Source organism: Bos indicus x Bos taurus, chromosome 16 (genome assembly GCF_003369695.1).
Source record: "Bos indicus x Bos taurus breed Angus x Brahman F1 hybrid chromosome 16, Bos_hybrid_MaternalHap_v2.0, whole genome shotgun sequence".
In the NCBI taxonomy this organism is placed as follows: Eukaryota; Metazoa; Chordata; class Mammalia; order Artiodactyla; family Bovidae; genus Bos; species Bos indicus x Bos taurus.
Window position 1 is genome coordinate 79,107,397 of NC_040091.1, and position 24,563 is coordinate 79,131,959.

A 24,563-nucleotide genomic window follows, 5' to 3' on the forward strand; every position below is an offset into this window, starting at 1 on the left:
TCATCACGGCGCGCGGCCGCGGGCGCGGCGCCGGAGCCTCCGGGTCCGGGCGGCGGCGCTTGGGCACCTCCCCGGCCGTCCGCTCGCCCCGCGCCCGCTCGGCGGGCCGGAGCACAGGTGAGTGGCCCGGGGGCGGCATCCGGCGCCCTCACCCGCCGTCGTCCCCTCAGGGCGGGCGGGGGCCTCCAGGCGTCGAGCGCCGCGACCTCCTTCTGCAGGCTGTCGGGGAGCGGGGCGCCGCTGCTGTTGTCGCCCGCCGGGAGGCGGCCCCTCCAGCGGGGAGCTCGAGGGGGCCCCGGACCAGGTGCCCTGGGGCGGAGCGCGGCCGGGGACCCCGGGAGGGGGCAGCCGCACGCTGGGGCCGTGTCTGTCTGACAGACAGAGCCGGCTCCGACCCGCCGCCCCAAGGTCCTCACCGTATAGCGGCGTCCGTGCGGGCCTTTCTCAGTCTCCAGAGTTGAAACGAAGTTGACGGAAGGAAAGTCTTTCTGGAGATCATCTTATGCCTGCATGAGCCACCTCTTTTTCTGTAAAATGGATCCTGTAGAGTGATTGGAGCGCTTAAAGAATAGTATGCTACCTATAAACAGGAGTAGATGAGAATTTAGGGTCTCGTTTTCCCTTTTCGTATAAAACTATGGTTGTGAGTTCTGGATTTTTGAAAAGCATAGTTTGATTTAATTTTCTTGGATCCTTACAGATTCCACATACGACAGACTCTTAGTAACCTTCCAATTTCATTTCCCAGAAATTGTCCTTGAAGCAAATAAACAAAAATAAAATAATAATAACTGAAGCTTGTCAAAAATCAAGAAATTACTTCTATTAATTTTTTAACGTGTAGCCTGTTGTTGAGTTCATTTAATTTATGCGTACAAGTGAACTTTACAAGTGACTGGCTGTGGCCATAAAATTAGTAGTAGAGTTTTGATAGGTTTTCTATCCCAGTAATTCTCTCGTAGTATAGAAGAATTACTACAAATATTAATTTGTTAATATTGATGAATGAATATTACTCTTAATAATTAGAGTAGGGAGACCTTTCTGTAGAACGTCAGTAGCTTAAGCTTGCATGGTCTCCATTATTCAGTGTAGGTGTTGGATCCTCTGGAGAGGGATAATGGCATCCCACTCCAGTATTCTTGCCTAGAGAATCCCCATGGACAGAGGATCATGGTGGACTACAGTCCATAAGGTCACAAAGTGTCAGACATGACTGGAGTGACTTAGCATGCAGGCATGCATTGGGTCCTCGTTTGAAGTTTCATTTTAAGAAGAAACCCAAATGTAGTTGGAAGTCATCATAAATAATTGGGTGTTTCTTTAGAAAAAGTTTATTGTCACTGATACTGGCCTTTTGCTCTACGTTGAAGGCACAGTTCCTTTCTTGCATTCTGTTAATGAACATTTATTATACACTTGCTAGGAGAGAAAATACATATATAAAACTGGGTCCCCACCCTCTATAAACATTCAGCTACTTAATTTCCTTTAGGTATTAAAAATAGTGACATCACGCCTTTAAGAAATTGTATCTTCTGATTTTTACCATGAGAGAGAGCAGCCTTGTGAAGATAGGTGAGAAAGGAATAGTTTCTTTCTACTTACAGCAGAGTGTTGACAATCCTGTCAGGTGCTTTGGGCACTCCATGACAAGGGGAATTCAGAGGGAGGAGAGATGAGATTTGCTCAGGGGGATTAATGTCTGGCTTGTGTTGGTAATGCCAGGAAGGGAGTGTGCTCTGCTTGTGGATGTTTGAGTCTGATGGCGCCGCCTTCATTTGTAAAGCTAACTGAATATGTTTAGTGTCCCCAGGCTTTCATATATGCTCATTGGTTTTGTTTCTTGTACTTACAGAATCCAAGGATCCCTTTCATTCTCTCTCCATATTGCTTGATGAGAGGCATTATGGCTCCCAAAGACATAATGACAAATACTCATGCTAAATCCATCCTCAACTCCATGAACTCCCTCAGGAAGAGCAACACCCTCTGTGATGTGACGCTGAGAGTGGAGCAGAAGGACTTCCCCGCCCACCGGATCGTGCTGGCTGCCTGCAGTGATTACTTCTGCGCCATGTTCACCAGTGAGGTACGTGGCGAACCATCTCCTCACAAGTGGAGCCCACACACGTCACCTTGTAGGCATCTCATTTCACTGATGAGACAGTGGAAGTTCTATATAATTGTGAATCTCTGTAGTCTGGTGTTCAGCGGCAGACTGTGGATACCATCTGCCATTTGCACGTTAGTTTTCTCATTTCAGAATGAGGAATAGCAGTAGGACACATTCTCGTGGTTATTGTGACAATTACCTGAGAAACTTACACGTGACATGCTTAGAGCAACGTCCAACGTGTAGCAAACACAGGTGTCAGCTACTGGGTTTTCCTTACCAGTGTTTTATTCGTTTTCCTATTTTCTTTCTTCTAAAGTTTAACATTTTAAAGAGTACAGGGGAAGAGGGAGGAGGGAAGCAAAGAGGAAGAGCAGTCTTCTTCCTTCTCCCAGGGGAGCGTTCGTGCAGCCACAGGTGGGTGGCAGAGGACTGGTGCCTGGCTGTGTGGGCACACGAAACATCACCAGAAAGATGCCAACTTGGGAGCACAAGCCCTTAACCAGGGAATTAGGGACAGGCTGGCCTGGCAAGAAAAAAGGTGGTGCTCGCACAGTGTTAGGAAACAGGCTGCCGCAGTGGTTGCCTGGCAAGACACCCAGCGTGTGGAGGAGCTGCTGAGCCACGAGGGTCGCGGAGAGCTAGCAGAGGACAGCGCTCTCAGCTTCCAGGACTGCAAGTCTGATTTTTTATTTTAAATAAATTGTCTCGATTATGTCATCTATCAGTACTTGTACATAAGCCTGACATACCTCGTCATGGTGATCATGTCGTGATGACAACAGTCGCCGGCTGGGGCCAGATGCTGTGTTAGACGATTGCCTGTCCCACTCACCCCAGGGGCGGCTGCTACCATCTCACTCTACACGTGAGGAAGTAAGGTCTCAGGTACGAAATGCCTTACAGCTTGTGAGTGGTAGAGAGGATTTAATCCTAAGTTAACTTGGTTTGCCATTCCCTTCTCCAGAAACTTAACTTGATTCTAACTTTGATGTTTGCATCATAAAGCCAGAGCCGTATGTGATGCTGAGCCGGTGCTCAGCCCGTGGCTGGCAGGGAGAATGTGGAAGCCTGACATTTGCCCCAGTGGACCCTGTGTGAGGTGCCCTTGCAGATGCGGTCCTGTACTGCCCCCCACAGTGTCTGCCGGTGAGCACCAGAGCGCTGGTGTTCAACTGGGCCAGGACAGTGTCACCCGGCTGCCAGCAGGAAACACGGAGGACTCGTCACACGGTGTGCGTCCTGGCTTCACTCTTTCTCTGCACATCTGAAAAAGAACTCCCTTTTCATTTTTTTCTCACCAGGATTTTGTAGTCTTCCTTTAAAAACTGACATCAGGCAAGAGAATGGTGAATGGTTCGCGTCTTTCTCAACTGAAGTGTAATTGACCTGCAGTACTGCGTTTGAGGTCACAGCGTGGTAATCCGATACAACATAAGATGATCACAAGTCTAGTTACCGTCTGTCCCTCTTCAGAGTTATTTCAGTATTACCGACTGACTCCCCACCCTGTGCGTTTCATCCCTGGGACTCATTTATTGTGGAATTGGAATTTCGTTCCTCTTAATTTCACTTTGTCCCTCGTCTGTCTCACTCTGTCTGACTTACCTAACTTAGTATTAAGTGTGGTAACCTCTAGGTCCTTCCATGTTGCTGCAGATGGCATTATTTTTATGACTCTTTATGACTGAGTAATGTTCCCCTTGTGTGTGTGTGTCCCCCACACATATACCGCGTCTTCTTCACTCACCCGCTGATGGGCGTTTAGGCTGCTTCCTGTCTTGGCTATTCTAAGCAGTGCTGCTGTGAACACTGGAGTGCATGTGTGTTTTCAAATTAAAGGTTTCGTCTTTTCTGGAAATATGCTCAGGAGCAGTGTTTCTGAATCATGTGGGACTCTTATTTCTAGTCTTTTAAGAATCTCCAGACTGGTCTCTATACCCTTGAATTTGTTTTTAACACTAAATGATTTAAACAGAAGGGTCTAGAGACCTGGATTTTAGGTTCGGTCCTCTTAGAAATTCTGTGTGAACCCTAACGACCATCTAACCTCACTAGGTTGTCTGTAGAACAGAATGATTAAACTTGGTGGTGTCTTCATTCTCTTCCAGCTCTAAATTTCTCCATAAATGCGGTGCCACTGAAATAGCACAGGGTGAGGCAGGAGGCCTGGCTTCAATCTGTCGCTTGTTATTAATAGTGAAGACCTAGGTTAAGTCGTGCTGTTTCTCTGAAGCTCAGACCCTTTGTGTGTTAAATGGCCGTGACATCAGACCTAATAGCCTTACCAGGCTGCTGTGACCATCAGATGAAATAATAAGTGAGAGGCACTCTGCAAAATTGTAAAGCGAGTATTAATGTGAACTACTGCAGTTGCTGTAAGTTCTTAGATAGTAAACTCATTTACATATTTAAACTATTTGGCTAATGGGAATATAGGTTACTGACTAAGAAACTCCTAACATGAATGTACTTATATATTTCTGTTCGTAAATACTTACAGTTAGTAAAATGTTTTTCCAAAATAATGTATTGGTGACATTTTTTGGTTTGGGGGATTTATCTTATTCTTGGCTTTGTTAGAGAATGCTTTTTGATTATTACTCTGGACTGAGAAGGAATCAGAGTTGATAAAGATGTTTAGTTTATAATGGACGTGCACTGGAGTTTTGTAAGTAGTTGAAATTTCTAAACTAAGATCTAGTAAAACTTGCATAAGGTAACCAGTTTTCAGATAGTTACTGTCCTGTAAAGCTGAAGATTTCCACCGTAGACAAACCATTTTCTATGCTTATTTGGCCTCAACTATACTCATAGCCCCAAGGATATAGTCTAGATTGAATGTACTGCCAGTAATTCAGTAATCCCCAGAGAGAATCAACCCAGTATTGGAGGAAGTATCAAACAATCCAGCTGTCTTCAGTGCTACAGTGGAACGCCCTCAAGGTGGCCAGCGTGCAGTCTCAGGACAGGTGGGCGGTGCTGGCTCATTCTGGAGGGTCTGCAGCCGGAACCAGCGAAGTTCACGTTTCATCTGAAAAGCCCGTGGACGCCAGTGGCTCATGGGACTTTTGGTTGTGTTCCATGTCTGCGTTTGTTTTAATACGAGGGCAGCATGTTAAATTATTCACAAGTAAAAGTGATGTTCTCAGAAGGTGTCACCTCTGTGTGCTCTTGGCTTGCACATAGCTCCCCCATTTGAAAGGCTGCAAATATATGCTGTATTTCCTTTGCACAAATCAAAATAGACGGCCTTTTTTTGTTAAAGACGTGTATGCAGTTAATATCGTTAGATCCTTTCACGTGCTCGGATGCGAGCCTCTGCCTTAACCTCGTGTAATTGCAACCGCCATGATCGCATGCCCTTTTCACTTTCAGCTCTCAGAGAAGGGGAAACCGTACGTAGATATTCAGGGTTTAACCGCCTCGACCATGGAAATCCTGCTGGACTTTGTGTACACGGAGACTGTGCACGTGACTGTGGAGAATGTCCAGGAGCTGCTGCCCGCAGCCTGCCTGCTCCAGCTGAAAGGTACGGCTGTGGAGGCGTGTGCCCACAGCGGCCCGCGGCGTTCCAGGTCGTGGGAGTGGGGGCACCGTGGGCCTCGGGGCTAATGCCCATGGCTGAGAAGCTGAGGTTTTGTCGCAGTGTAGAGGAGCCTCCAGGTGTTCGTCTCTGGCTCTTTAGTAAAGAGAGCACGTGCTTTCTGTTTGTAAAAACATGCAGGAGGGGCTAGTAGAGGCCTTTCCTTCCGTCTTTGTGCACAGCCGTCCTGTGGGGGGCATGAGACACAGTTACAAGTCATGGCCTCCATGGAGGGGTGCTACAGCAGGTGCCCAGGTGGGTGAGGTGGCTGGGGGACCACTCACAGGGGCCCTTTAACCTTCTGAACCATAAAAATGATCTATTAAACGTTGAAGTTGACCCACAGAAGTGAAAGTGGAAGGTTTTCACAGCACTGGCGATGGTGCCCCTTCAGGTGCCGACTTGCGCTGACCTCCGGATCTGCTTCTGTTAGCTTCAGCCTTTAGAACACGACCGAAGGAGTGCGAGGCCTTTGCATTAGTGCCCAGCTCTGAATGAATGCTACACTCGGAGCTTTTCAGTTAGAGAAATGGGAGAGTGTTACCAGCCCCTCCTGTCTGTCCTTCTTTGGCGTCTTTCAGTAAGTCCTTGTGTGGAGGAGGGATTAGGTGCATTGTGCTCAGTGACAGTTGGTTCTGTAGCATGGCGCCCAGGAGTTTTACAGGCGTGTCTGTAACTGTGGCGGTGTCCATTGGCGCCCAGGAGTTTTACAGGCGTGTCTGTAACTGTGGCGGTGTCCATAAACACAGTTCCTTCTGCTGCACTTGCTTTAAGGCTGCAGCACACATTTATAAAGGCCTTGCTGAAGGCTGCAGAGCACGTAAGACAGAAACAGGATTTGCATTCCCAAAGAATGACATTTCTAAACTGATTCTTAGGCATTGAGCCAGGGTCCCTCTGATCCCACTCGGAGAGGTTGTGACCCAGGGACTGAGGCCTGTCCCCCGCCAAGTGTCCTCAGGACCCCTGTCTGTGTCTGTCTAGGCGTGAAGCAAGCCTGCTGTGAGTTCTTGGAAAGCCAGCTGGACCCTTCCAACTGCCTGGGCATCCGGGACTTTGCTGAGACTCACAACTGTGTTGACCTGATGCAAGCAGCTGAGGTTTTTAGCCAGAAGCATTTTCCTGAAGTGGTGCAGCATGAAGAGTTCATTCTTCTCAGCCAAGGAGAGGTGGAAAAGCTCATCAAGTGCGATGAGATTCAGGTACCTACCTGCTTGGCATCCGCTCTCTTCAGGACTGGGCCAAAGACCAAAAGGCAAGATGGAGCTACTATGCTTCTATAGCAGGGCTTTTGGTCAGGTGTCCACATTAGTGCTAAGGTTTGAGCACGTGTCCCTGAAGTTATATGCCAAATGTATTTGCATGTTTATGGGAGGGAGTTCACTTCTTCCTCAATGAAATCTGTGGTCCCAGTGGTTAAGAGTCACTATTAAACAGTATGGAATAAGCAGAAATGGGAAGTTAGGTAGATTTTTTTAGGATACGTCTCTTGTTACCCGTTCAACTTGTTTTGAAACATGCACTGAGAATGTCTCCCGTGCAGCACTCATGCCCTGGGTGCTGGGGAGCTGAGAGAGAGCAAGGCACAGTCTTGTTTTCAGGGGATTCACAGTGTTGTAGTGGAGACAAACGAAAAGACGCAAGTGCTGACAGAGTGTCGGGAGAATCACGAGCCTGTTCAGAGTAAGGAAGAAGAAAGAAGAGGAAGCTTCTGGGTCTAGATGAGATGGTAGAGGAGGTGGATCAGGAGGACCGAACAGAAGGCTGGAGACCGCAAGGAGGACGCAGTGGTCGGCACCTCTGGGCGTGGCGGGCTCTGCTGGCCGAGTTGGGCGGCGGTGGCGTCCCTCCAGCCTGCGCCCCGTGTCCAGGGACGCCACCCCGCAGCGGGGAGCTTGGGGGCTGGTGTAGGTGTGTACCTAGACGGGACCCCGAGTGTGTGCAGCAGGGCCATCGTGTTGCTGAGGCCGGCAGCCACCTTGGCGGCCCAGCTCTTCCGTTAGCTTCTGGAAGCACCCAGCAGAGCCTCGTTCTCGGGGAGGAGTCCTTCTGGGGGCTTTGCTTCCCCCGCTGAGGAGACGGCGATCCTCAGGGAGGATCCTCTAGGGAAGCTGAGACTTCCTCTCTCTCTCTCTCACTGTCCTCAGATAACAATGAAAAATGACTGTAGATGACTGGATCCCAGAAGTTCATGGCACCTCAGTATAAACAAGAGGTATTAATATATTGGAAGGAAAGTTTGATCCTCTAAATGCTAGAAAAGGAATTTGTTACTTAAAGAAAGTCTGTAATATATTTAGTACGCATATTCAGTAAGCTGATTTACTTTGTTAAAACTAGGATTTTCATGTAACAGCAAGTCTTCAGTATATCTCCTGTCAGCGTTCACCCAGCTTTGTGTTGGCGCCTCTGCCAGGTGACTTTTCTGAGGGAGCTTGACTGGGGCACGTCCACACCCTTGTTTCTGACCCGGTTCACGTGTGCTTCACGTCTGCCTAGGACGCTGCTCCTGCAAGGGCTTTGGGGCCGAGTGTCTGTGACCTGTTCTCGCCTGTGCTCACCTGTGGGGCTCGGGGGAGCTGGGTCCTCGCACGGGACGCCAGACTGATGGTAGAAGGGGCCCCGCAGACGTAAGCTTCACTGCGAACAATCACAAAGTAACCAACTCCTGGCTCATTTATCAAGTATTTATTGAGTTCTCCCTGTGTGCCCAGAGCAGTTCTGGGCTGGGGATCCGGTTATGGACAAGATGGACCAAAAGCCTTGTACCCTGGGGTTTCCATTCTCACGGTACCATTCTTGGCATTTTAAAGTGTTATTAATTCTCAGAACCATCTCCAGTTTCCGAGATGAGTCATCACCCACACATGGCTCAAGGGGCAGGACTCGGCCGCCCTCGCCTCCCGACCGTTCTGGCAACCACGGGGCAGGGAGCTGGCTGCCCCTAGTTTGTTTCTGCGTGACCGGATCAGGGAGCCTTCGTTCGAGAGCAGTGGAGACTGTGAATAAAGCTGGCTGGAGCGGGGAGGGCAGGGAGCTAGCCTCTTCAGAAGCCAGGACTAACTCTTCTGTACCATCTTCCTCAAGTATCTGGCAAGAATGGCCTTTGCTTTTTTCAGCAAATGACATTTTTTTCTCTTTCATGTGCCAGCCAGAAGCACAGGCCAGATGTCTGACCGTGTTGCTAACTAACGCCGCCTCTGCGCCACGTAAAACAATAGCACCTGAGGCAGCGGGGTGGGTGTCATGTGCGTAAAGCAGCACGGGCTTCAGAGTCGCTCTGGAGTGGCTGTGGGGCAAGTGTTCCTAACCACTCATCTTCAGATTCCTCTCCCATAAAATGCCGAAAATAGTTGTACTCAGTACGTAGGGCTGTTCTAATGTCATAAAAAGAATTCTCTGTGAAAACTTATTGCAGAGAAATTTTCTCTGTAGTGAAGCATTAATGTTGGGGGTTCTCTCGGTTTAGCTGTTTCTCTGCAATGCTTGTTTACTCCGTCTTTACTAAGGTCAAGGATCTCTGCTTATGACGGAAAAACCCCATTTTCAATGGATGTATTTCATTGAAACCTAGAACGTGTCAGAGTCCAGCACTCAGCTGTTCAGAACTCTGAGCCCGTCATCCTTGCCAAAGCCGAAGTTCATTTAAAAAATCACAGCCACTCTTCTGCACCCTCCCCTGCGCCTGGTCCCTCGGCAGCCTGGGCTCGCCTGAGCCCCTGTACGCTCAGTGTGCGAAGCCTGTCAGCTCTGCCATTGTCTCCGCCTCGCCGCCTTCTGCCTGTTGGGCCCAGGGTAGCCCCGTCTGGGCTCCCAGCACGCAGCCCTTCTAAACCATCCTCCGTGGTCATCAGAGTAACTTTACGAAACATCAGTGTGGTCCCGTCACTTACCTGCTAGACGCCTTTTCACGGTTTGGAGAAAAATCCAGTCTTCTGGGTCAGGGTTTGCTTCTCCAGCTTGACCTTTTCCGTCGCCTCCCTCGCTCATCCCGCCACACCAGGCTCTGTCGTTTCCCAGGCTGTCCAGTAGAACGTTCTGTGAAAATGGGAAGGCCCTGTGTCCGTGCTGGCCAGTTCACTGACCCCAAGCACTGGCGGCCTTGAGCACTTGTAAAGTGCGGCTCGTGGGACTGAGAAGCTGAGTTTGTTTTCCCTAGCTGCACCGCGAGGCTTGCAGGATCCCAGTTCCCAGACCAGGGATCGAACCAGCTCCCGGCAGCTGAAGCGCCGTCCCAACCACTGGACCGCCAGGGGATTCCTGAAGCGGGATGTTTCGTTTTAGCTCCGCGTGAATTGATGTAGACGCCAGAGCACGCGGGGCTCGTGCCTGCTGTTTTGGACAGTGTGGTTGTAGGGCTTCTGCAGGCGCTTCCTATCTGCCAAGGCTAACTGCTGCCCCTCCGCCAGGTGGAAACCTACGGCTCCTACAGGAAGGCCTTCCCTGTCCCGCCAGTCTGCGTAAAGAAATCTCAAGTTCAAGTCAGTCTGTCTCCAGCCCCTGGACTTTTCCCGTTTGATACATAATAACAAAGTGGGATTGTTTGTTTTTCTGACTTAAGTTATCTCCCCACTTTAAGAGGAAGGTTCGTGTCTGATTTGTCCCTCCAGAACAGTTCCTGGCACTTAGTAGGTGTTAGGTAAATCCATCAAATGAATGAACGTTCGGAAGCATTTTCTGTCCTTTCAGTTCTTGGGAGAAGTCCCCAGAACAGCTCCTCTCTCTGGGCGCTGTCACACTCTGAGAGGACCTCAGGACAGGCAGACTCCGGGGCCTGGTCCTCGGGTGTCGGTCTTGTGAGTCCCGGTGCTCACTGTACCGAGTGCTCGTCCAGGGACAAGGTTTCATATCCCGCCTGTCACATGTAGCTCAGACCTCAGTCCCCCAAAAGATTAATTCTATGTATCGTCTCAGATCGCACGGCACTGTGCAGCGTGGTCGCTCAGGTGCTCATTGATGATGCTTTGCAGACTCCACGTTCCTTGCGTTGTTTGAAGGGAAGTTCCTGCTCACAGGCCTGGCTGAGGAGTTGGGGAGCAAGGCTGGACGTCCTTAAACAGCACTGTGAATAAATGTGTCCTGAGAGCCAGCTTTGAATAGAGCAGCAGCTTCCCCTTTTGCCTACTAAAGTTTCAGAAATGACCGGAAAAAATTTAGGAATGGAGAAAATTCTGAATTAAAAGCTGATTTGTGACTGATGGTCTATTAAGTACCCTCTCTCTTAGATGTTTTTCACCCAATCTGACTATAACTCTTCTCATGATCTTAGCAAGTTGTGTCTGAAACGATTGTTTCCCCAAGAGCCTGGCTCTTTCTGGGAGATGGGAGTGACTGGGGGGAGGGGAACGGAAGATGGCTCCAGAGCTCCCCCACAACGTGTCCCGCGCCTGCAGGTGGATTCTGAAGAGCCGGTCTTCGAGGCTGTGATCAGCTGGGTGAAGCACGCCAAGAAGGAGCGGGAGGGGTCCTTGCCGGACCTGCTGCAGTATGTCCGGATGCCCCTGCTGACCCCCCGCTACATCACAGACGTCATAGACACTGAGGTGAGTCGCCAGGACGGGCGTCTCTGCAGCTTCACGTCCTGCACCCAGAACTGGTTCCCCTAGAGGCAAAGCACCCCCGGAGCCTGTCCCGGTCTGCCCGGGACGTGCACAGTGCAGGGTCTGCAGGCGGTCACCGGGCAAGTCGGGCTCCCAGCAGAAACGAGAATCTGTGGCTTCATTTAATTTTGCTCTTTGTTGTCCTTTTGTTTTGCAAGCCCCTCATTATTTTGCATAGCAGTACTGGATGATAAGTTTTGTCCCTTTCTCCATTTAAAAAATTATTCCAAAAAAAATTTGTTCCATGAGAGGGGACATAGGTAAACCTATGACTGATTCATGTAAAGCAGTTATCTTTCAATTAAAAATAAATTTTAAAAAATGCAAGGCAAAAAAGAGCAAAAAAAAAAAATTTGTTTCAAATTGCTTTGGAAAAGACACTTTCCTTGTCAAGTCTCTCTATTTTTGACTCTGGAAAGGTCAGCTTGAAAGCAGTGTGATGTTTCACATCAGCTTGGCTCCTGTCGTGTTTGTTTACAAGCATTTCTTCAGCCTCAGTTCCCTGTGGGGCGTTTCCTGACTTTCTCCAGGAGCCACCGGGACCACCCTGGAGACCACCAATCTGTAAAGCGTGGGTGAGGCTGGCCCAGCCCGTCTCTGAAAGTTCATCACAGACACGCCTCTCCAGTCGTTGGCATCAGGGGGCTTGCCAGCTGCTTAGTGTCATCTCTCAAACTCGGTCTCGTTTGTGTAACTTCTTCCTATGGTCCATTCACGTACCCTCACCTACCTTTGAACCATGTGACGTCTATTCAAAACAAACCTTTTTAAACTCATTTCCGGAAGCCCACGGCCTCAGCCCTGCCGGCAGCCCTGCTGAGGCCCCCGCGCTCACTCTCCTCCCGCTGTTGCAGCCTTTCATCCGCTGCAGCTTGCAGTGCAGGGACCTCGTTGACGAAGCCAAGAAGTTTCACCTGAGACCTGAGCTGCGCACTCAGATGCAGGGGCCCCGGACGCGGGCGCGGCTGGGTAAGCTGGCGTCTCGTGTTCGTTGTGCCATCTGGAGCAAGGCCCTCTGCCACCCTGACCTTGAGTTCCTAGAAACCAAGGGCATCGTCCCTTCTAGTTCATGTGGCTGTTGGGAGGGTAAGAGGAGATACGGGGGGAAAGCACTTTACAAATGTCAAGTGTTAGGCGGTGTAAGTCCCAGCTGTATTTCAGCGTATTGGGGGCCTGTGGGTTAGAGCTCTCTCAGATGCTGTGCAGTCAGTGAACCATCTGCGGCCCTGCGCCTCCCTCCTCTGGGTGGAGAGGAGGCAAGGAGGAAGCCTTGTGGGTGAGGCAGGGGTCCGGGAGGTCGGAGGCGGTGCTGTGCAGCGGGCGAGGGCCCGGAGCCGAGCCAGACGGCGGTACTCACCCGCGATTACCACTCACCGGGGGTGTGAACTTTGGCAGGAAACTTAACCCCTCTGGGTCCATCGCCGCATCTGTGAAACAAGGGTCCTCACAGCTCCAGCCTTGCAGGTTGCTGTGAAAGGGAGTGCGTGCCGCCTCCGGAGGCTGTCACCTCAGTGGACAGGCCTGGGCTCGGGTCCCGGCAGCCGCTGGCTGGCCTCCACTGGCCTGAGCTGACGCCTCGGCCTCTGAAACGAGGAGGCCAGATGAGACCGTGCGTGGAAGATGCCTGGTGCTCCACCTGGTGCGCGGTCTGTGCTCACGTGTGCCCTCGATTCCCGCTCGCTGTCCCAGGAGCCTAAGCGTTTGGCAGCTTATAAATTACTCTGTATACATGAGGTGGTGTTTTGTTGTTATTATTTCCTGTTTTTACTCTTATCTGACTGTGGCCTCATTCGTGCTGGGTGTTAATTGATAATTAAGCCTTTCATTCATAGATATAAGTAGAGTGATTTATCTCATTCTAATGGCAGAATTAATAGGTCTATAGAAATTTTAGAAACAAAGAGAAGCAAAAAAGTAAACGAGTCATCTGTGATTCCACCACGCAGAGATGCTGCTTTTTGTTGTTTTGTTTTTAAAGGGATGCCGTTCTGTTGATCCCTGGGAGATGACAAAATGTGGCTTGTGTCTCATGTTGTATACAGAGATTTATAATCAGCATGAGATACATGGAAAAAATATAAAAAGAAAATTTTTGAAAAAGATTGAAGGACCGAGTGAAAAATCATGAGAATATTAGAAGAAATTATAGGAAAATATCTGTATTCTGGGTGGCCTTTTTTTCTATTTTGATAAATACACACAACGTAAAATTCACCGTCTTTCCATCTTGGATACATTTCAGTGTTAAATACCGTCATACAGCTCCCACGTCCAGAACCGTTTTCATCTTGCAGAACTAACGCTCTGTATCCATGAGACAGCAGCCTCCCTTCCCTCTGTCCCCTTTTAACTAAAATAGGAAAACTTAGAGCCCTTCATGGTTACTTGACTGCATCAGGTTTGTTTTTTTTTGTTTTTTTTAATTGATGGCAAAAGGCAAAGACATGGACTGGTGGACTGGGAGAAAATACACTCGATACATACGACAAAAGGTTAGTATTTCTACTATAAAAAGAACCCTGCGTGGCAACAAGAAAAAGAGCAGTGACCTCGTAGAACGGGGGAGCAGTGACCTCGTAGAACGGGGGAGCAGTGACCTCGTAGAACGGGGGAGCAGTGACCTCGTAGAACGGGGCACAGGAGCAAACAGGCAGCGCCCAGAGCACCCTGTGAGAGGGAATGCTGGGCGCCCGAAAGGTGCTTCACCCGGAGGTCTGGACGAGGTGCACACCCTGTGTCCCACCTTGGGAGTGTCCTGTGAAGCAGTGTACAGTATAGACGTAAGCGTGTAAGAGTCCAGACACAGACATAAGAATGTTTACCGCAAATTGCTGATATGGAGAAAGAAATTGAGTACAGCCTGCACGCCAAGTAAAGGGGAGTGGCTGGTTGAATTACAGCATGGCTGTACCGTGGGACGTCAGGAAACTTAAAAGGCGTTGAGTCAGATTCACGGACTTAATTGTGTACACTGAGTAAGGGGAGAGGAAGCAGCAAGACTTCCGGGTGTGTGTGTTTACCTGAGCACAGAAAAGGGTGTGTATACAGGATAAGCACTAACCTCTTAATAAAGTGAGATCGCAGGGGGATATTAACTACTAAGGCTTTGTTTCCATACCTCTGTGTTATTACCATACGCTTGTGGTTACACAGAAAATAACAAATAAGTATTCTCTAAATACCAGCTGAGCCAGTGAGGTGGTGCCAGGAACCTGGCGCTCGGAGACAGGACATTCCCCTTGCTTTGGTTCCTGCTCCCAGCTCCGTCACTTACTCTAGTAACTCACTGTCTGAACCCGGACAAGTCCTTCAGCGCCTCTGGATTACCACCAGCTGCACGTCAGAGGAGTTAAGTCAGTCACTAGAGTTCTTTCCAATACAGAAGATATGTTTCCTTTTTGTAGAGCCAAAAGTGCCCCAGCCAGTTCATAATTGCTCATTAAGTGGCGCTACAGTGACACTCTGTGTGAACCAGCCCAGAGGTGGTTTAGAGGTCAGTTCCTGACCTTGTTTGAACAGGCAGCAGAAAACCTCTGTGGCTTAAAGAACTTGCTTGTTGTCCTGCCCTGGAGGGGTAAGAATGTGATTCTGCACGCCCGCATGGTGCTGAGGTCCTTTTTTCAGAAGTCCTAGGAAGGAAATAATGAAAATATTCCCAGCTGGGTTCTTAATTTAGCATCTCTGTGTTTCCACCTTAGCATGAACCGTGCCAGCCGCCCTGTGCTCTGCCGGCCCCTTCGGGAGGCTGCTGAGCCAGTTACCAGGACGATGGCCCTTCTGCACACAGCACAGGGCAGTGAAATGCACAGGAGTGAGCGGAGCATGCCCCATCCTACACGTGGGGTTCTGTTTTCCTTACCACCCTTACCTCTTACTCTCACCAGAGGTGTAATGCAAACTGCAGCTCCTGCCTTGTCACTGGCTCCTTTCCTGTGCAGGTGGAAATGCAGGTCCTGAACGCGTCCTTGGCGTTCCTGCCGCCTGTCTGCTCTTCCCTCCAGCAACGCACCCCAGGGCATGGGCGTTCCCCCAAAAACAGCGGTGACCAGGCACTGCTGGGAGGCCTCGGTGTCAGCAGTGTGCCTGCACACACAGTTCTCGTCATGTGTCTTAGACACGTTTTCCTCCTCGTAAACGTGGAAGTCCAGCTTGACAGGCCCCCATTGGTTGGCAGAGAACTAACAGGCTTCCTTCTGCTCAGCTGTTTCCCCAGTTCTCCTTCACAGTAGGCAGACTGCTGGAATAATGGTCCCAGTTCAGGGTCCAAAGACAGTGAGACCCTTGGGAATTGTTCTGAGGGAGGAAGACTTCCAGGCACAATGCAATAGAAGAAATTGAAAAGGCCAGTGTTTTTGACCAAATAAAAATCATGTACCACATTGTAATGGTCAGCTAGGAAAATAAATTCACTACAGCCACAGCAAAGGGTTAAAGTACTTTGCAAAGAACTAAAAAAAAAAAAAAAAAAAAGCACATAAGACAAAAACACTAGAGACTTGAGTGTATGGTTCACAGCCAGAGAGGCCTGTTAAATATAAGGGGAGAAGTTCAGCCTAACTGCTAATAAAGTCTTATTAGTGATAAATAATACAATAAATACAATTTCTTGCCTATCGAAGTATCAGAGAAAATATGCAGTGCTACAGAAAGTAGAATGGATTGGCACCTTTAAGTGTTGGTGGGAATGTAGTTTGTCTCACCTGTCTTATAGATCAAAAGATTCTTTAAGGTTCACGTTCTTCACGAGGCAGTGCTCTCATTTCCATGTTAAAGAAACAGGGAAATGTCTCATATTCATGGACGTTTATCACAGGATTCTATGTGATTATTTATAATCCAATTAGCAGCTCCTGAAATGCCTAAAATATTAAATCATAAAGGCTTTTGTTAATATCTTGAGAAAATGAAATGGAAACAGGCTGTGCTGTGATGTGTCCCACTTCTGCTGTGTAGACATTCAGAAACAGAACTGGAAGGAGACAGTCTTATGTTTTGGGGTCTTGGTGGAATTACAGATAAAGTTTTTTCATAATGCTTTTATTTTCAAGCTTTTTAACAGTGAAAATGTGCTTTATATATTACATGTTTTATAATCACAAGACGTAAAACTTTTTTATCTTTTTAACCAAAGGGCGGGTCATATGCAAGTAAGGGCGACAGTCATACCTGCTCTTGCTTTTTAAACTTTTTAAAAGGAAATCATCTTTGTGATAGAAAAAGCTACACAGGCTAAACAGACATCAGTGTTGCCTAAAATTACGTTTTCAGTGTTAAAACACTGGCCTTCTTACCCTTATCAAAAGCTCTGTTGGCACTGACATGAACTCCAGCTGCAGTGGGAAGTGAATCAGTTCACTCACTTGGCAGACAGGCTTCCAGCACGGAGGCTCTTTCAGGGACGGTAATGGGCAGAGAGGCTCGGGGGCCGGTGGTCTTGGCGCCCGGGTGCTCAGAGTCCTGAGCTGCCGAGCGACCCCACGCTCACCCTGTCCTCTGTGAGCCGGGGCCAGCTGGAGCCTGCACCAAAAGCCTTCCTGCCAGTCAGCTGGTCCTCTGGGTGTGCACATCACAGCTTGACTCAGTGGAGTTTGCTTTACCGTGTGGTGGAGTTTGCTTTACTCTGTGGTGGAGTTTGCTTTGCTGTGTGAAGCATAGGAAACCCCTCAGCTATGGGTGTTTTCGCTCAGCTGCCCCTCCGGGGTCATCATGGCCTCCCCACCCATGCGCACGTCAGAGGGAGAGAATTGCTGGGGGGAGAAGGGCGTAAATGGGAGAAAGCACTGCCAAGGAAAACCCTGGCCCCCCAGTTGGAGGAGCTTAAACATAAAATCAGTGTCTTGCGAAAGGACCCTGTGTTCAAATGCTTTGTTTGCGAAAAGGAAGTGACTGCTCACCTTGGAGTAGGGCCTACCTACTTTACTTGGCAAGTACACAGAGAGGTGCCCCCTCATAAGAGGAGGTTAAAATCCGTGGCTTTTGTGTGGGTTATTAAGGAAAACAGAAAACATATATAAAAGCAGATTAATCAAAGAATTCCCCCATACCTGTCACCCAGTTTCAACAGTTACTGACCTGTAGCCTATGTATTCTGAAGCAAATCCCAGACAGGATAAAATTCCATCCATATTATATTATGCTTTTGTGTGTGTCTCTGAAAGATGAAACATACAACTGATTATTTACCTTCGTCAGATTTAAGTACACGTTCACATTTCCGCAGTTTTCCCGTAATTTACTTTTCTTTGTTTTTGAACACTTCAGCTGCTCCAGTCAGGATCCAGACAAGGCTCACATGTTGCACTGGGTTCATAGCTCTCTCTAGTCTCTATAAAATCCACAGGCTTTTCACTCCTGCTTTGGTTTTCCTTTGCAGTTTATTTGTTGAATTTCCCATGATCTAGATTTTATTGGCTACATCCCAGCAGTCTTATTTAACACGTTTTCTGTTCCCCGTGTCTCCTGTAAACTGGTGGTTAAACTAGACTTGATCAGTCTTGATAAAATTTAAGATTGAGCTTCAGTTTTGTGGCACAGGCTCTCCACAGGCGATGGTGGCACGCTTCCTGCTGAGCGGTTTGTGTCGTTCCCCTGCCAGTCGTGGCAGCCGTGACTTCCCTGGGGGCTTGTCTGTGTTTCCTGTCAGTTTAAAGGTACTCCGCTTGATCTTTCCAGTCCAGGTCAGCTAAATGCTCTCCTGAATGTCCTGAAATGCCCCAGCGAACTTCTCTACAGTAGAGCAGCTACACAGGGAGTTTTCTCAAAAGAAACATTATTGGAATATTATCCAGAGAAGTCCCTAGGGGAAAGGGGAAGACACAGAAGCTATCAAAATGCCTCATTTGGTAAGATAGTAGAGAAAAAGACTCCCTTTAAAAGTCTAGCCTTATGGTCGGTTACCTGGCAGTTTTGATGAATTAACAGGATATGTGGTCATGGAGTTGGCTAATTTGGAAAAATTAAGGTCATGGAAAAGATTTTTAAATTTATTATTTGGTTCCTAAGCCACATCTCTCAAATTTTGGGAGCCAAGGTTAGGAGAACATTCTTTGCCATCACAAAGAATTCCTGTTTTGAATTTTACAGGGTGAGAGAGGCAGGGAGCTCCTCCAGCCTACCCTTAGAGCCTGTTGTGGGCTCAGCTGGAACCGTATAGATGGGTTGATGAGGCGTAGGGTGTGCTCAGGCTTCTCCCATGCACAGAGGAGCCTCACGGGCTGCAGTCACGGGGTCACGAAGAACCCGAGGCGACTGAGCACGCACGGCGTGTTCAAGCATGCCTTCTGGGCTTTAATGGAAACTCACGTCGCAGAGATTCGGGTTCTCAGGAAGCAGCAGTTTGCTGCTGGGCAGCTCTGTGGAGGCCTCCCGTCTCGGACGGCTCCTCCTGGCCGCGCGGGGCAAGGCGCCCTAGTGCTGTCTGCACTGCCCCGTCCTTGTGGGCAGTCAGCCGGCAGCGCAGGAAAACGGCCTCTCTCCTCGCTTGTCCTCAGGAGCCAACGAAGTGCTTCTGGTGGTCGGCGGCTTCGGAAGCCAGCAGTCTCCCATCGATGTGGTGGAGAAGTACGACCCCAAGACGCAGGAGTGGAGCTTTTTGCCAGTAAGTTGTGATGGAACCAGGCCCAGGGAAAGAGCTTAAATGTCCGCAGTCCCTGACTCCGGGTGGTAACTAGCCCAGTCCTCAGAGTGGAGAGGCCTGGTCACAGCAGCGCGTCCTGACAACAGGCAGTTACAGTAGTCGGTTGTTGACTGACCCAGCTTCAGGAGTACCTTCAGCCCTGTGTGCAGTTACACTCGGCTGGCCGCCGCCATTCCCACGCCTTCCCCGGCCGCCCGAGCGGTTCGCAGGGTGCCTGCCCCTGCCCTGTTAACCTGAGCACGGTGCTCAACTGTGCTGGACTGAGCTGGTGTCTGTGGGACCCAGGGTCTGTGTCTCCTTTGGGGTTTCTGCTTCAGTGCAGTAACTGAGAGACGTGGGGGTCTTTAGGTCATTTCTCATGACCTTCCAGGTCGTTGGGTCCTTGCTCTTAGGGAGCAGTGCACTAGTCTCTTCCTGCTTCACGGAAGGATGTTGGTCTTTAGCGCAGTGCTTATGGAGCGGGAAGGAATCGGATACTGGATAAGGGAAGGACGGTAGATCCTCTGGAAGCCTTAGAGATAGACGTACAGAAGGCACTCATCGGTAAGCGCATCAGTGAGCAAGAGGCTTTCGTCCAGTGGGCAGGCAGCAGATAAACCGCTGCTCAGAGGGCTTCACGGCCGCAGGTGAAGCAGCAAGGTGCGGAGGGAAACCCAGGAAGACCACAAAGATGGGGCCTGAGACCTGCCTGGCTGAAGTGGCAAAGGCGCCTCTTCTCCCCCGACCCTAGAGCATCACCCGGAAGAGACGCTACGTGGCCTCGGTGTCCCTCCACGACCGGATCTACGTGATCGGCGGCTACGACGGCCGCTCCCGCCTCAGCTCCGTGGAGTGTCTGGACTACACGGCAGACGAGGATGGGGTCTGGTATTCAGTGGCGCCGATGAATGTCCGGCGCGGCCTGGCTGGAGCCACCACCCTGGGAGGTAGGCTGGTGCACAGGGCAACGTGTGCATTTCGGGGTGGCTGGGTCGGGGTTCACACCTCTCTGTGAAGTGCGGAGGCTGCTGGCGGGGTCAGTCACGCCTTTCTGCTTTCAGACACTCCCAGGCGTCTCAGTGGTGGCGTTGGGGCTGGTAACTCAGGTCCCGGCGCGCTGAGAGGCAGCTGGCACCAGTGGTAATTTTGCAAATTCCCATCTAGGGAGTGTTTCTGAAGATTCCATCTTACTCTGTTCTCACGTGTCTTAACTGTGCTGTCCTCTTTAAGAAAGACTTAATTGATTTATCCCTTAAAAAAAAAGTTGTTTTTGGCTCCAGGCATTTGGAAGAGTTGTGGGAGATTTGTAGAGGAGTCGTTAGAAACCTCTCAGTCTCTTAACGGCCTGTGACTCCTTCATCCTGAGCAGATATGATCTATGTCTCTGGGGGCTTTGATGGAAGCAGGCGCCACACCAGTATGGAGCGCTATGACCCGAACATTGACCAGTGGAGCATGCTGGGCGACATGCAGACGGCCAGGGAAGGTGCCGGCCTCGTGGTGGCCAGCGGGGTCATCTACTGTCTAGGTGTGCGGGGTCTGGGCAGGGCGGGGGCGGGGCGACTGAGCGCAGCGGCCTCGGCGTGGGGTCCCTTTCACCAGAATTGGCTCATAGACTTCCTCCCCCTAAAAGCCTGGTCTGTCCCAATATAGTTTTCACTCACTGGGATTCTCCTTTCCGTGAGAGCAGAAGACGGTGCTGTCAGATTTCTCTCTGGAGCCCTTGAGGGAGAGCTGAAACTAAGAGCATCAGTGAGGCCCTTGAGAAAGGCAGGCCGGGAGTGAACATCAGGACTGACCATTCTTTCTGGAATGGTTCCCATTCTGTCTTTCAGGAGGATATGACGGCTTGAATATCTTAAACTCAGTTGAGAAGTATGACCCCCATACAGGACACTGGGCTAATGTCACACCAATGGCCACCAAGCGCTCTGGTAAGACCAGGCAGGTCCCGGGGCAGGAGGCGGAGCTGTCAGGTGTTGCCTGGGCAGGGGGCTGCAGGCCTGTCTTACTGGCGACCTAGGAAGCGTGGGTCAGGGCCATTCTCCTCAGCGCCTGTGTCCCCTAATACAGCGGCATGAGACAGCCCAGACTCACTGGGTTAGTGTGAGAGCAAAGCCTCCTTGCCTTACCTTTTTGCACCTGAGTCCCTCCCTGCATCCTAGCCTCCAGCCCAGCTCTGTGCAGTGACACGGGCTGCCTGAGGGAGTGTGCACGTGCAGGAGTCAAGGGGGTCTTCCTGAGCCCTCAGGCTGGGGTAGAGGAACAGAGAGCCCAGCCTCCGGGTACCAGATGCTCCAGACCCATCACAACCCCTCTCCTCTCTTTTCCTCTTTTTTCACTCCTTTTCTCATGACAAGGGTTGGGCTCCGAGTTAGTGAAAGCAAGATGACGGCCAGGCAAAGAGGGTTGCAGGTGGGTGGCTGTGCTGGACTAGATCCTCCAGGCTGTCTGGCCCTCGGCCACTCTGGGGCTCACCCAGCCGTCAGTCAGGGTTTTGTTTCTAGGATTCAGATCCTCAGCTCAGCAGCCTTCATCTGCTGTGCCCTTTCCTCCCCAGGTGCAGGGGTAGCCCTGCTGAATGACCATATTTATGTGGTGGGGGGATTCGATGGTACAGCCCACCTTTCATCTGTGGAAGCCTACAACATTCGCACCGACTCCTGGACAACAGTCACGAGCATGACCACCCCGCGGTGCTACGTCGGGGCCACGGTGCTTCGGGGGAGACTTTATGCAATTGCAGGGTGAGGGGTAAATCTGGCATCCAGGGCCGTGTGATCTCATGCACGTGTGTGGTGGAGACAGGGTTTGGTTCCGCAGAGAGAGGGCCCCATGGCAATCTTAATGTGGGGCCATGTGGGAGGGGCCTGGGCGGGGGCATTTGTGGGCCGGGGCTTTGTGGGGTGGGACCTTGTGGGGAGAGGGCGGGGCGGAGCCTATTGAGACAGGTCGTGGGCGAGGCCTGGGGGGCGGGGGGGGGGGGGGTGTGGGCGGGGGGGTGTGGGCGGGGCTGGGCGGGGCTTTGCGGGGCGGGGGGCGGGGCCGGTGGAGGTGCGCCTTTCTCCCTCACTGCTCGCCCTTCTCCCTCAGCTACGACGGGAACTCCCTGCTGAGCAGCATTGAGTGCTACGACCCCATCATCGACAGCTGGGAGGTCGTGACCTCCATGGGAACTCAGCGCTGCGACGCCGGCGTGTGTGTTCTCCGAGAGAAGTGACTGGGCGAAGAGACAGTTTGCAGAGAACCAAGGGTCCTTTCCAGAATGTCTGTCTCAGTGTGGGGAGGGGATTACAGGCTCAGTGCCGCCGCTCTGATTAAGATTATTTGACACGCCCTGGCGTTGGGGGTGTCCCCGAGGAGGGTGAGCCGCAGACTCGAGGGCGGAGGCCGCACCCTGCGTGGGTATGATCGGCCAGACTCCTCTCTTCCTGGCCGCGGGGGCACTTGTTCCTCACCTTTAACTTAGTGTGCGCTCCAGAGAATATACCTTTAAGTTGTGCCTCGTGTGCTGTGAAGAATTAAGGTGAATATGAACTCCAAGGTGTGGGCAGTATCCAGCCTCGATGGTTGGAAGGGTACCAACTCTCATGCTTTTCCAAGAATAAATCTCTTTCCTAGTCTACAGGTAACAGGGGCAACACAGTTCAGCTCTGGAGGAAAACGAGGAAAGAGCTCTGTCAAAACCTCGGGGGCCTCAGGAGTTGGGGAACTGGGTGTCCAGTGCAGGACGGGAGCTGGATGCGGTGGGGTGTGAGGGAACCTGCAACACGTGGAAGGCTGAGGGGGCCCTAGACACAGAGCAGCAGAGCCAGCACGTGTTAGCTGAGCAGCAGTGCAGGAAAAGTGTCCCAGACCGAAGTTCCTGTGACTTCACCATTGCCCTGCCTGCCGCCGCGCCTGTATCCCAGGAAGGCTTTCTGCTGAATCAAGGACTGCTTTCTCCGCTGTTGCCGCCCTTACTGTTTAGAGGGAGGGGAGGAGCGGGGATGGCAGCCGCCGGATGACTCCCCTCGTTCTTGTGAGGGCACACTTGTGCTAAGGAGTCGTTTTTACTGCTGTGTTTTGTACATGTTGTCTTTTCTTATTAGAACACCCCTTCCCTCCCTTTAGCCTGGATCTTGCTCATCCCAGGACGGAATAATCAATGACAACCGAAATCCATTTGCTAGTTTCAGTCCGCCTGTCCTTCTGAACTCCTTCCAAGGCTCCCCTGTGCTGTGCAGTGACCTTCCTGCTCGGAGAATTGGGAGTGTGGGGACAACATGGTCACCTAAACAAGGATGCACTTTCCCTTTGTTCTGAAATTCCTTTTTTTCCTCTTTCCCTGAGTTGTATTGACCTAAAGTTCATTTTGTTTGTATTTTTTTAAGAAAATATTAAAAAAACAAAAAACAAAAAACAATGGTCTCAAATGCCTGTGTTTGTGGCAAACCAGCACCATCTTCCAGACATTTTGGGGGACAAGGCATAGGGACCTGCTGTAGGTCTTGTCTCTTCGACCCGTTCCCTTGTGTGTTTGCCACTAACTCTGCTGTGTCTCTGTTAGACAGCTCAGAGGTCTCCGGAGACTCATCAGCACGAGGTTATCTGAATGGCATATTCATGGCCTCCCCTCACACTTGGACATGACTTGGAAACCACAGGGAACAAAGCGGAGGCAATCTTGGGGTAGTTTTTTACCCGCTTGAATTTTAGGGTTTTAGTTGCCCCAGTCCTTTTCCCATTTCCTTGGGTTTTGTGCCACGTGACACAAATAGCTATGCAGAAGGCTCGCAAAACTGCAAAAACCCTGATATTTCCAGAGCAGAGGCAAGGGGGAGCCAAAGAGGTTCAGGAAAGAGGCCTGCCAGCCTTTCCCTAGCAGATGGATTGTGCTGCTGATTAAACCAAGTTGTGACGCTTGTGACTCATTCTCTCAGGGAGGAAGAGGGGAGGCAGAAGAGTGGGGACCAAGAGCCGATGGCCCCAGGCTATCTTCACTGCTGACTTTTGAGTTTCAGACCAATTTCCCAAATAGTTCTGAGAAGAGTGTCATCTAGGTAAAGCTTTCTCTGACTCCCCAGATAGAATTACTCCTAACTGGTGCTTCCAGTTTACTTTGTTCCGTGGATTGTCTTTATCAAATGTCCTTGGGTTTGTGTCTGGCTTCCTGTTCAGACTGTGTTCTCCAGTACAGACTGCCTATCATCATAGTATGCTCATATTCTATAATTGTAGAATATTGTAGTATATTCTATAATTGCTTAGCAAAGGTTGACTTAATGAAGGACAAAGAGAAGAAGAAAAACATGCCTACCAGGGTGGTTGGGTAGACGAGACATTCCTCACATGACTTGGCTCCCCTTTCTATTCCGCTTCCCTTGCCACCTCGGGAAGACCGCGCCCGCCACACTACAGCCAGTAAGCTAGACGTCTTAAGACTAACCGGGGAGAATGCGAAACTGGAACGACCCAGAGCAGTGGCTGCAGGCCATGCCTGGATCCCGAGCCCCGGAAGGTAGCCCTTCCGACCGTACCCCCATAGGGAAGCGCTTCAACACCGAGTCTTGCCTCGCAGTGAGCGGTCAGTGCGACCCGAGCAGAGAGCAGCATCTGCAGCTTCCAGGCACCGGTCTCCGCCCCAGAGAGCAGGTGTCGTGCGCA

The 24,563-nt window shown here is 50.5% G+C and overlaps 1 protein-coding gene across 1 annotated transcript; it reads left to right on the forward strand.

The window, feature by feature from the left end:
* The first annotated feature begins 9 nt into the window (after positions 1-9).
* KLHL12 (kelch like family member 12) lies at positions 10-23,322 on the forward strand. Its single transcript, XM_027565839.1, has 12 exons — positions 10-117; positions 1,859-2,092; positions 5,495-5,648; positions 6,687-6,904; positions 11,096-11,245; positions 12,157-12,271; positions 18,793-18,899; positions 19,669-19,864; positions 20,287-20,445; positions 20,753-20,851; positions 21,478-21,664; positions 22,011-23,322. Exons 2-12 carry the CDS (start codon positions 1,898-1,900, stop codon positions 22,135-22,137), a joined length of 1,707 nt encoding a protein of 568 aa, XP_027421640.1. The 5' UTR covers positions 10-117; positions 1,859-1,897; the 3' UTR covers positions 22,138-23,322.
* Positions 23,323-24,563: the final 1,241 nt, after the last annotated feature.